The sequence below is a fragment of the Nicotiana tabacum genome, chromosome 8 (genome assembly GCF_000715075.1).
Source record: "Nicotiana tabacum cultivar K326 chromosome 8, ASM71507v2, whole genome shotgun sequence".
Taxonomy (NCBI): Eukaryota; Viridiplantae; Streptophyta; class Magnoliopsida; order Solanales; family Solanaceae; genus Nicotiana; species Nicotiana tabacum.
Window position 1 is genome coordinate 90,058,521 of NC_134087.1, and position 13,544 is coordinate 90,072,064.

A 13,544-nucleotide genomic window follows, 5' to 3' on the forward strand; every position below is an offset into this window, starting at 1 on the left:
AAGCAACTTAATCCCCCTATAATTATTATAACTTTGGATATCGTCCTTATTTTTATACAGCGAAATCATTGTACTCCACCTTCATTCATCGGGCATCTTCTTCATCCTAAAAATGACATTGAACCACCTAGTGAGCCACTCCGAACCTACCCTACCGCATTCTTCCAAAAATCCATAGGGATTTCGTCTGGCCCGGTGGCTCTACCCATGTGCATCTTACGCATAGCCCCCTCAACCTCTTCTACTCTTATTCGCCTACAATACCCGAAATCCCAGTGTATCTTGGAGTGCTCCAAGTCGCCCATCACAATGTCCCTATCACCCTCTTCATTCAGGAGTTTATTGAAATATGTCTGTCATCTTCGTCTAATATGAGCCTCTTCTATCAAAACTCTACCTTCCTCATCTTTGATACACTTAACTTGATCAAGATCATGGGCCTTCATCTCTTTTGCTTTGGCTAGCTTGTATAGCTTCTTGTCCACGTCTTTGGCCCCAAAGTCTTCATACAAACTCCCAAACGCCGTAGTCTTAGCTGCAGTAACCGCTAACTTCACCTCCTTCTTAGCCCTCTTATACCCCTCCTTGTTTATCCTCTTCGCCTCTTCGTTCACTCTCTCTATAAGCTTCAAGTATGATGCTTTCTTGGCTTTCACTTTCTCTTGTACTTCCTCACTCCACTACCAGTCACCTGTGTGGCAGCCAGAGAAAACCTTCGAGACTCCTAACGCTTCTCTCGCAACTACTCTAATACACTCCGCTGTCATAGTCCATATACAGCTCGCATCCCTACTGCTCCTCCAGGCTCTCATAGCTAACAACTTCCCCCCAATTCATGCGCTTTGTCATTAGTCAAAGCACCCCACCTAATCCTGGGTTGACCATACACAAACCTCTTCTTCCTCTTTCGCACGATCTCTAAGTCCATCACCAACTACCTATGCTGAGTCGTGAGATTCTCGTTTGGTATAACCTTGCAATCCATGCACAGACTCTTATCGCACTTCCTGAGAATAGATAATTAATTTGATTCTTGGCCAATGAATCTAGAATGTGACCAAATGCTCCTCCCGTTACGGAAAATACGAATTAGCAATCACCAAATCAAAGGCTTTGGCATAGTCCAACAAAGAAGTACCTCCTCTATTCTTAACTCCAAAGCCAAAGCCACCATGCAAGACTTTTTCAAGAAAAGATCAAATAATATTTAATTCTGAAAATATTAACATAAAAAAAATACTTTTTCAAGATAGAATTAAATTATTTTCAATTTCAAAGTTCATAACATAAAAAAAATATTTTTTATTATTATTTTTAGAATATGAAAGTTTGTTTTCAAGAACCCTCAAACTTTAGACTTAGGAAGTGCTTAAATCTTTGTTTGATATATAAACGTTGGAACACTTTGAATACTAACTGCTACTTCTAACTTTTTTAATATCGTTGTAATTTTACATACTTGAAGGAAATGTATGAACAATTGTATCTCAATTGTATAAGTCTCTTATCATTTTATTTAGGTAATTAAAAGATTTAATAAATAAAATTTTAATTGATTTCAAAGTTTTAGATATTAAATTTATATATAAGTTATATGTTACTTAGTTCAAAATAAAAGGGATTTACACAAGGTAACATTTTAGCCCATTTATTAGGTCCTGCTAATATCCAAAAAAAAAATTAATAATCAAATTGTTAGTTGATTTCCAAATTCTAAATATTAGGCAACAATAAATTACAAATTCCTCATCCAGCTTCACTTTTAGAAGAATCAATAGTCGTAAATTTTTTCTTCAAATAAAAAATTATGGCAGTTGTTCAATTTTTTCCTTTAATAGTTGTTTGGATGTTTGTTATCCATTGTATTCTATCGTATTTTTACTTTAGATAAAATATTTGTGTTACGCCCCACAATATTACGTCCCGCAGTATTATATTATGACGATGTTATACTCTGTAGTAATATGTTACGATGGTGTTACCCTCTGCAGTAATATATTACGATTGATGTTACGTCCTGCAGTATTAAGTTACGACAGTGTTGTACCCGATAGTATTACATTACGGTGATGTTATGCTTCGCAGTAATAAGTTAAGACGATGTTGCATCCTGCAGTATTTTACGTTAAATTTGTCGTAGGATAATTGACATCAGTCCAAGGAAAAGATTATTTGGGGATTATAAGGATTATGCTATTTCACAAGTGATTAGTAAAGGTGAAAGGGGGAGCAAGTCAAAGAAAATGAATTTTCGTTCAAGTTTGGCATGTTGGGATAAAATACGGCTTGAGCTAAAATACTCGGTATTTATGAACTATTACCATGCAAGGTACCAAATGACCACGGTAGTATAATATATAAAGTATATATGAAGTATTTTAAAAATAAATAAAATTTTAAGTAATTTGTGGTAATTTTTAAATTATGCGGGTAATTGAGTAATTATCGGATAACAGGACATTACCCGGTTAACTAATAAGTGGATAAATCTTAATTAATTATATCCACAAAGAAATGTCGCACTGGACCACAATTTAAGCATATGACTAAGAGTCATATGTGCTTGTTATGATGAAACGTGTAAATCATTTGGTCTTAGTCAAATTTAATCATATACATTAGATAGCAATTCAATCCCTTCTTAGCGTTCAAAAATGCTAAAGAGCAGAAGCTGTTTCTTAAAATTCAAATATGTTGGAGCAAAATCAATTCATTCTTAAGTTCAAGTAAGTTTGGAACAGAAGCCAAAATTCGATTCTGAAAAACTTCCAACGAAAATTTGTTGAAATATTAGCAACGCAAAATTTTGCGGTTCTAAAAGAGTACGGTGCAATCTTCGTCAAGAATATTATACGGATATTTTCCTACTCCATGTATGTTAAGGCTATCCATTCTTTCTTTTGGCATGATCCATACGATACGAACGAAACGTGCAAATACACAAATTCCATGAATGACTCTATTCATAGATGTATTAGGATATCTATGTTCTTGAATTTCTGTGTGTCATAAATTTTATCATTTGTTCATGGGTCTCAGAAAAATATGAAAGTTGAAAAGAGTTTACTTTAAGATATTACTCAAAGACAAATGGTTTTATGAAGCTCCGAAAGATTTTATTAACGTACTTTTCATGCATTGCATTCATGTGCATTAACTCATGACCAGATGTCGTTATATATGTATATATATGTATGTATATGTTTATGGATACGGGAAAAGGTTACGGCATTATATATGCACCACCACCTGATCAGCTGGTATATGATAATTTTGTTGCCCACAGTGGCTGAAATATGATTCAAACGACGTTATATACGCGTATATATGTATGTATATATATGTATATGGGATATGGGAAAGATTATGGCATTATATACGCACCACCACCTGATCAGCTGGTATACGATGATGATTTTGCCCACAGTGGCCGATATGATATGATGCAATGCCCTCAGAGGCTGATGATGTTATGAAATATGTACCTATGCACGACATGACATTCATACGCATATGCATGATGCTAAAAGTAATTTATGATTTACAAAGTTATTCAGACTTATAGATTTAGTCATGTACTCTATATTTCTTCTATGTCTCTTATGTACTTATTTATGTTCCTTACATACTCGGTACATTATTCGTACTGACGTCCCTTTTGCCTGGAGACGCTGCGTTTCATGCCCGCAGGTCCCGATAGATAGGTCGATAGCCCTCCAAGTAGGCTATCAGCTCACCGGAAGATGTTGGTGCGCTCCATTTGCTTCGAAGTTGCTCGTTTGGTTAGTATGATTTAGATGTGTATTATTTGGTATGACGGGACTCTGTCCCTACCTTTATGACATTTATGTACTCTTAGAGGCTTGTAGACATATGTCGTGTACGTGAAAGATTGTACGGCCTTGTCGGCCTATGTTTTGAGTTTATAAATAATCATGTTGGCCTATTAGGCTCGTATGTCACGTGCATATGATAATGTAATAAGAAAGATATGTTACGTTGGTACTCGGTTGAGTAAGGTACCAGATGCCCGTCGCGGCCCATCGGTTTGGGTCGTGACAAAAGTGGTATCAGAGCAGTTCTGTCCTAGTGAGTCTACAAGCCGTGTTTAGTAGAGTCTTGTTTTTGGGTGTGTCGTGCACCACACTTATAAGCAGGAGGCTACAGGGCATTTAGGATTGTTACTCTTTCTTCTTACTCTAGATCATGTGGTAGAGCTCACTTATAAGAATTCAAGTTCCAAAATTCTATTTTATTCATAATAAGACGATGCCTACATCCGGAAAGAAGGATTGGAAAGAAAGATAGTTGTGGAAGAGCTGAGTCAGAGGAATTGGATTTTTGTATGATGCCTACGATAAGTAAATATGAGGTCTTTAGCAGATTATAGGTGTACTGAAAGGTGTAAGCTTCCTAATAAGAAGCCTTAAGGCAAGAATGCCTATCCACTTTTTTGGTGAAAGACAATGAGGGATTAAAAAGATAAATACAAGTTTCAACTAGCAAGAGAAGCAAGATGAAGAAGGGTACGAGGCGCCCAGTTAATGAAGGTTAACAACGTTTATAATTGAGGTAGAGAAACATAAGCTTTTTGAGTTATATTCAATAGTAACAGAGGTATATACAATTGGTCGCACTCCTTCCAGATATGCCCTATGGGGTTAACAAAAGTAGTATAAGAAAGATATGATGGATTAATTGATTGTGTCAGTTGACATTTCCGAAGGATATTGCAAATGTGCTAATAGATCTCTTTATGAGACACCTAGATGGTGCACTCTAAAAATAGTGCAGTCAGATATGAGTACTACAAAGACATGCACTATAAGCCTTGAAAGGATAAATATTACCTTAGTGTGGCTCGCATCCCTAGTAAAGCGAGAACGTTAAGCAACTTGAAGAGCCACTAGATGGAGCAAAGGAAAGCTAAAAACGAAAGAATGTCGTATTGAAGTTTTCACAAGAAAAGGGATATGCAGAAATATTAGTAGAGTAATGAGAAGAGAGATAAGGAAGCATTATGAGTAAGATGTGATACATGGATGATAACGGTAAGTCAAAAAATGATGACAGTATTACAGAATTTACAGTCAAGTGAAGGAAAAGACAAAAGATGACATGCCTTGAAACAATAAAAGAATATAGGACATAAAGTCACATCCTCATTTCGGGAAATAAGTTCACAACTCTGATGTGATTAACAGAAGGAAAAGTTAGACCTTATAGTAATAGAAATTAGTATGGGCTGGTAAACAAGATAAACTAAACATAAACTGGGAACTGAGTGATTTGATGATAGTCAGCATCATAAGAATTTCAGATTGCATTCCGGCAATAAAAGGACGGACAACAGAAGAAAATCCATGAGAAATTCAGAGAATAGTCATTCAGGGAGACGCTTCACTAGAGCAAGCAATGTGAGCAAAATTAAGCTTAAGAGACTATATATGCCAGTTACGCTAAGTGTTACCCTCACGAGTAAGGAATTTGGCATCCTTGGTACAATAGAATTGCCGCAAGGCGAGTAAGGATCATTGATGTTAAGAAATGACGCCAAAGATAAAGAGGTAAAACATCTATATGTAGATCCTCGTGGCTTCAGCTTTTAGTACACCCTTAAAGGGGGGAATATGGAGTAATGTGGAATTAAGTCAGAATTAAGTGGTTCTAGTGACTATGGAATGGTAAAGGAAGAATGCGATAAATGAAAGAGGAATGAGATGGCACTTATCCAAAATTTTACAGATATGCTACGATTCAAGAATATTGTGCAAGCACGACGTCAAGGAGAGGAAGTAAAGGTTCCTACCCGAGCTGTTATTAATAAATAAGGAGTGAGACATAAGTTAAAACAAAGGAAATAACTCAAGAAAGATTACGTAAAAAAATGGAAATGAGAATGGGCCGACGAGTAGTTAGTAGTTGATTCAGGAAGAGCCTAGTCATGACTAGACAAGAGGCTATAGATAAATCAGCAAATCATGCAAGATAAATATAGTAAATCCCAACATGGAGAATTCAGCCTCGTAGTAATATCATTATAATACTTGAGATATATTCAAATAGGAGTCGGGGTAGTTAAAGGTACCGTATGAGTGTTACGGGGATAAAAGAAAGTGCCACTAGGAAGGCAATCAAAATATCAGTTCAGAAGCAACTCTACAAGCACAAGGGCATGGAGGTAAGCAACTACAGATAATTATAGGCAAGGAATGACATCAAAAAGTCTGTAATAAGCTCACAGCTTTACTAGGGTCAAGGGTTCTCCCTAAGTAGTACAACAAAAGTCTAGCTGAGGAAATAAGAAAGAAGGCTTCAACCTAAGCACAACGACCTAAAGAGTAAATGGTCGTGTAACAACAATCTTGCAACAACATTGTAAGCATTCCAAAGGAAAGTGGCACCTACCGTGGCTAATGAAACGGGAAGTAAGAGTTAAAAGTAATATTCGAGATCATATGAGTTGTATAAAAAAAACTCTGGTAAGTGTGGGCCCTAAGATAAGCTAAGTATGGACACAACGAGGGGGCAGAAAGACCAGAAAAAGTAATAGCTTACGTTGAAAGAAATCTAAGATGGAACGAAATAATTATTCGATCAATGATCCAGAGTTAGTACGTTATGGATACACTCAAGGTTTTGGAGCATTACCCAGACAGCATATTTGTTGACACATATAACCATAGAAGACTCCAGTATAAGTTGAAAGAATGAATTGATCCCAGGGCATAGATAAAGGATTGAATTGTTAGAAGATTGTATCATGGATATTCCATAATGCCCATGAAAGGCTAAGGTAATAAATGATACCATGAGCCATGGATCGGAAGATAGCTTAAGCCTACGTAAAGGCTGATCAAAAGGAAGAGAAAACTAAAGGATTACATCACCTAAGTAAATCAGGAGTCTGATTATTGGACTTAGAAAAATTATAGAAGTGTGCTTGAGAACATGACAGAATTGCTCTTAATATCAGACGTTCAAGAGAAATAACACAACGACCATAATCTATAATGGCTCTACAAGGAAGCTAGTTAGAAGAAGTACCAACCTCATAAGAAGTCAGTACGAAGCTCCCACTGGATTGTGTATGTACCAGAGGTGCGAGTATTATAATAGAGCTTCAAGTTATGGACGTGAATTACACCTAGGTGGAAGGGAGGTTATGAAAGAGATAGAAGATAAGATACAAGATTTTAAGGTAAGTAAGGTAAAGGTAAACAGTGTACGAGATACTCACAGGCAGAATATGTAAATAGTCCATACTTCGGATAGAAGGCTAGAAGTGTTGAGATTCAATATCCAGGAATGATAACGGCATTATTAGTGGACTATCTTCCAACCTATGGTTTCTACGTATCGAGAGGTGTAGTTAAAAGAGTATAGAAGAGTTAGAGACGACGTGATGTCTCGCTTGATATTCCAGAATAACATAAGGAAATCTATGGTGCAAGCAAGTTGAAGAAAGGTTGCAAGTAGTATAAATGTATATGTGTAGGTTGCAAGATAAAGTATGGTAGAGCGACAAGGTTTTAGGAAGATGGGAGAAAGGATAAGAAAAGCCGAGTGACAAGGTGACGAGAATGGATAAGTCCTCGGGATTAAGCCCATGAAAACAAGAAGAGCTGATGGTTTCACTAAAGTTATAGAAAGATCAGTATATCCTGAATGAACTCAAAGGAGTCTAAGACTAGTAGCATTTAGAAAAGATGGAATGCTGCCCTAATAATACTATAAGGGTATAATTATGACAGATAAAGGATGATGTTTGGACCTTCATTTGAATAATGATTTGAAAAAAAAGGAAAATAGAAAAAGAGAAGGAGAAAAGATTTTGCTGGCGGCATGGAATTAGGATACCCCCATAGGGTGAATCACATTGAGACACTTCAAATATTCCTCAATGCAACGTAAGCCCTAGCGGTAATGTATTACGTAAGAAGTTTCAAGTCTTCAAGTAGAGGATTATAGATCAACATTGAGGCCAATCAACAATGTTCAGATACAAGTTACAAAGTATGACATGAGATTGGGCCATGATTCTTAAGACGAACAGTAATGAATGAGAATTGAAGGACTGAGATTTATACCTAAAGGATAGGTAACAAAAGTAACTGGGAGCTTGGTAAGCATACCTCAGTAAAGAAAAAAAATGTATGGTTTAGTATAACCCATGGAAATGCAGTAAAGTCATATGAACATATAACCAGATCTATGAAATAAGATATGGCCATATTCACAAGTTCTACAAAGTATCGAGCAAAGGACTCCAGTATACCTATACAGGCCTAGAGAGGCATCCTATTAAGCCTTGTATATACAAAGTAAGGCCTACAGATTAACTAAAAGATAAAAGGAAAAAGGAAATATGAATCGCATAAGTGCACCTACAAAGCCAGGGTCATACAGGCTGCATGACAGGAGGTAACAAGAAGTTGCAAGATTAGGAAGATTTCGACCACAGGTCATGATATGAGAAAAAAGACTAAATGGGAGAAATACCCTAGACTTTGGATTTATTCATAGAGCAACTGCTTAAATGGCAAGAAGAATATTAAGGTATTCACAAGAGCTATAAGTTACGAAAATGATAAGAGCATCAATTAACATTCGAGGACGAATGTTTCAAAGGAAAGAATGATGTTACGTCCTGCAATATTACGTCAATATTACGTCCCGCAATATTATATTACGACGATGTTATGCTCTATAGTAATATGTTACGATGGTGTTACCCTCTGCAGTAATATATTACGATTGATGTTACGTCCTGCAATATTAAGTTACGACAGTGTTGTACTCGACAGTATTACATTACGGTGATGTTATGCTTCACAGTAATAAGTTACGACGATGTTGCATCCTGCAGTATTTTACGTTAAATTTGTCATAGGATAATTGACATCAGTCCAAGGAAAAGATTATTTGAGTATTATAAGGATTATGCTATTTCACAAGTGATTAGTAAAGGTAAAAGGGGATCAAGTCAAAAAAACGAATTTTCGTCCAAGTTTGGCATGTTGGGATAAAATACGGCTTGAGTTAAAATAATCGATATTTACGAACTAGTACCATGCAAGGTACCATATGACCACGGTAGTATAATATATAAAGTATATATGAAGTATTTTAAAAATAAATAGAATTTTAAGTAATTTGTGGTAATTTTTAAATTATGTGGACAATTGACTAATTACCAGGTAACAGGACATTACCCGGTTAACTAATAAGTGGATAATTAACTTAATTAATTATATCCACAAAGAAATGTAGCAGTGGACCAGAATTTAAGCATATGACTAAGACTCATATGTGCTTGTTATGATGAAGCGTGTAAATCATTTGGTCTTAGTCAAATTTAGTCATATACATTAGATAGCAATTCAATCCCTTCTTAGTGTTCAAAAACGCTAAAGAGTTGAAGCAGTTTCTTAAAATTCAAATATGTTGGAGCAAAATCAATTCATTCTTAAGTTCAAATAAGTTTGGAGCAGAAGCCAAAATTCGATTCTGAAAAACTTCCAACGAAAATTTGTTGAAATAATAGCAACGTAAAATTTTGCGGTTCTAAAAGAGTACGGTGCAATCTTCGTCAAGAATATTATACGGATATTTTCCTACTCCTGGTATGTTAAGGCTATCCATACGATACGAACGAAACGTGCAAATGCACAAATTCCATGAATGACTCTATTGATAGAAGTATTTAGATATCTATGTTCTTGAATTTTCGTGTGTCATAAAATTTTATCATCTGTTCATGGGTCTCAGAAAAATATAAAAGTTGAAAAGAGTTTACTTTATGATATTACTCAAAAGCAAAATGGTCTTATGAAGCTCCGAAAGATTTTATTAACGTACTTTTCATACATTGCATTCATGTGTATTAACCCATGACCAGATAGCGTTATATACGCGTATATATGTATATATATGTATATGGGATACAGGAAAAGATTACGGCATTATATACGCACCACCACCTGATCAGCTAGTATATGATGATGATGTTGCCCACAATGGCTGAAATATGATTCAAACGGCGTTATATAAGCGTATATATATATATATATGGGATATGGAAAATATTATGGCATTATATACGCACCACCACCTAGTCAGCTGGTATACGATGATGATTTTGCCCACAGTGGCCGATATGATATGATGGGATGCCCTTAGAGGCTGATGATGTTATGAAACATGTACCTATGCACGACATGACATTCATACGCATATGCATGACGCTAAAAGTAATTTTTGATTTACAAAGTTATTCATACTTACAGGTTGAGTCATGTACTCTATATTTTTTCCCTGTCTCATATGTACTTATTTATGTTCCTTACATACTCGGTACATTATTCGTACTGACATCTCTTTTACTTGGGGATGTTGCGTTTCATGCCTGTAGGTCCCGATAGACAGGTCAAGAGCCCTCCAAGTAGGCTATCAGCTCAGCGGAAGATGTTGGTGCGCTCCATTTGCTTTAGAGTTGCTCGTTTGGTTAGTATGATTTAGACTTGTATTGTTTGATATGGCGGGACTCTGTCCCGACCTTTATGACATTTATGTACTATTAGAGGCTTGTAGACATATGTCGTGTATGTGAAAGATTGTACGGCCTTGTCGGCCTATGTTTTGAGTTTATAAATAATCATGAATGTCACGTGTATATAATAATGTAATAAGAAAGATACGTTACGTTGGTACCCGGTTGAGTAAGGTACCGGGTGCCCGTCGCGGCCCATCTGTTTGGGTCGTGACAATTTGTTTGATTGTTACTTAAATTTTATTATATCGTATTGTTAAATCTGTCGTTACATAATGACAAAAGGTGTCACTTTATGAAATGACGAATTTGGTGGGTGGCGTTGTTACCTTGATTTTTTCTCTCATCTTGCTGTTTAACCAAAAATTGGGATTTCGGTCAAAGCTTGTTTTAAGAAGAACTCGGGTTACTAATAATCAAATATAAATAGAAATAATTGATGTAAATAATAACTGAACAGAAAGCAAAGTAAATCAGTATATTTCAATAGTATTTCGTGTCCTTACAAATGTTCAGTCTTCACCTTTTGTAGCTATCTCTAAGTAATACATTTTGTTTCTCTCATAATAGAGCCATTATGGACAATTAATAGCATTTAATGTAATGTTATAATTGGTAATCATAACTGATTCAATACAGATTCCATAACGTTTTCCATAATTAATGCCTATTAATTACCGAGAATACATATCTATACCCCTTTTTGCTATTTAGGTTCTGATGCGACTTCCGAATATTAAGAGGTTCGAGCACCTATCCTTTCTGATTTTCTTGGATCTCTGCCCATGCCTGTTGAAGCTCGTGCCTCTTCAACTATTCTTTGCCAACTGTCATCCTTTGACTATCCACGTGTCATGACGTGTTACTTTTTAATTAATTCTATATATGAACTTAATTTTTCCCAATACAGATAATCCCCCCACTTGCCATTTATTCATAAATAGAATATTTGGGAAGTGGATCTTATTAAAGCGGGAATATTTGCCGCCATTAATTCTTCTCTGGAACTGACGCTTCATATGTCACTTCCATTTAATGTTCATGATAGGTGGCATCCCCCGATTGGTTCTGCAAATTTTCAGCGCCTTTTAGAGATTTTTTACAGCTTCATCAATTATAAAACGACAGCTTCCATTATGACGTTTCCATCATTACACTTTTTCCTTTGACGGTTGCTTCTGAGTATAAATATAACTTTTCATCTTTGTCTTTCTCATAAAAAGTTTAGAATATTCAGTTTTTGTTTTCTTCTTCCTCGTACTACTATGTCTTATTCAAACCCTAACCCTCGTAGAGTCCCCATTGTTGATAACTTTCCTCTTGCTCATGTTAGAAGTAGGAGAGGAGGAAGACTTCGTAGTTTAGGATCTTCATCATCACGAGGCCCTTCTCTTCCTTCAATGAGTTCTACTCTACCTTCTAGAACTAGGGGTTCTCTTTCCCAGAGGTCTTTATCTAGAAATAAAGACTCTAATGAACCTCTTCGTGAGCCTTTGGTAGATGAAATTGTTCCTGCTGAACTATCTTTTTACACTGATAGAGAATCCATCAGAAACTAAGTTTCTTCTATGTCTTCCTTAGATCGTGTTGATATTTACCCATCCAAATTACTGAAGGTCTGATCTCGGTTGTTCGTAGAGATTATAATAGGAGACATGATTTCCCCATTATAATTCCTAACGCAAACCAAAGGATTACATCTTACTTGACTGGGTTTTCTTTTGTATACACATACCTTTTTACACTGAATTTCAAACCCCCCATTGATCCTGTTATCATCAAATTCTGTCGTTTCTTTGACGTTTGTTTAGGACAGATTGGCCCCATTGTGTGGAGGGTTGGTGCATGTTTAAGGCATTTGGCCAACATGGCTGGTTTGTCTTTTACTTTCTTCCATTTGATTCACCTTTATTCTCCCAAACTTTTCCGCCATGGAATTTCACTTTAGTAGCAAGAAGTAAGAGAGTACTAGTTAGCCTAGAGATGAGAAAGAATGTGGCTGGTATGCCAGGTTTGTTGTCGCCCCCACTATTGGTCTAGTGGGTCAAGAGAATGTTCCATTTCCTGAGAAGTGGAATTTTGCACGTAAGTTTTTTTTATATAACTTCTTCTATCTTTTCTCTCTATTTTGCTTGCTACCATTTAACTTTTTCCTCTTTTTTAGCAACAATGGGAACTGTGGATGAGATTCCCAATTTCCGTGGTTGGGTAGAAAAGTTATTGAATGTTGCTCCGATGGAAGGTAGATCTTGGAAAAACCTTTCGCATCGGTTTGGTTGGAAAATGAAAACTTATGGTAAATGTTTTTTCATATCTTCTTCGTACTTTCATTCACTTTTTCCTTTGGAATTTGTTTTGATCCTTCTTTTTATCAGGATTTCTCATTCGAGGCATAAGTGTTGATGCTGTCGTAGCCTCCAGAGTTTCTTTGGAAAGAGCTTAAGAGATAATTTTGGGTTCTTCATCGAAAAGGAAGGCTGTTGCAATCCAAGATTCTGAAGAAGAGGAGGAACATGATGGGGATTCTATGATAAAAAGGTCGTGATCAAGAAGACGCGTCTTTTCAGACGATGAAGCGTCCCATCCCCGTTCTATTCCTATTTCCGAGCCTGTTGAAGCTACCATGGTAATCTCTGATGATGACACTCCAGCAGCAGCTCATGACTCTACTGATCAACTCTTTGCTCGTGGGTTTGATAGTGACAATTTGGGTTTAGTTCTTGATGAAGTACTATTTGCCTCATTTACCATGCATGTTCCTGTGACATCTTCTTTACCAGTTGTAACTACTACCGTTGCTGCTCCACCCCAAGCTGTTTTGACTCCTTCCACTGTTCCCCCTACTACTGTTACTCATACTGAGGTCGGTTCTTCAAGTGGATGTGGAGCTATGAAGCAAATTATCATCGAGGTTCCTGCCGATGGTAACCTTTTGAGAAAATCAGGTCGGGCTGATGTGTGGTTGAAACCTCTGATTGGTCCAGTTGAGAAA

General features: G+C 36.4%; 1 protein-coding gene across 1 annotated transcript; it reads right to left on the reverse strand.

The window, feature by feature from the left end:
- Positions 1 to 356: 356 nt before the first annotated feature.
- On the reverse strand, positions 357 to 1,174 carry LOC142163208 (uncharacterized). The gene is made up of 2 exons (XM_075220469.1): positions 1,139 to 1,174; positions 357 to 680 (listed from the first exon to the last, which is right to left on the reverse strand). Exons 1-2 carry the CDS (start codon positions 1,172 to 1,174, stop codon positions 357 to 359), a joined length of 360 nt encoding a protein of 119 aa, XP_075076570.1.
- Between the last annotated feature and the right edge of the window lie 12,370 nt (positions 1,175 to 13,544).

Coding starts and splice junctions, on each gene's coding strand:
- LOC142163208 (XM_075220469.1), bottom strand. CDS start 1,174: ATGGTGGCTTTGGCTTTGGAGTTAAGAATAGAGGAG. Junction 681..1,138: donor TGGAGTTAAGAATAGAGGAG/GTACTTCTTTGT, acceptor GGTGACTGGTAG/TGGAGTGAGGAAGTACAAGA.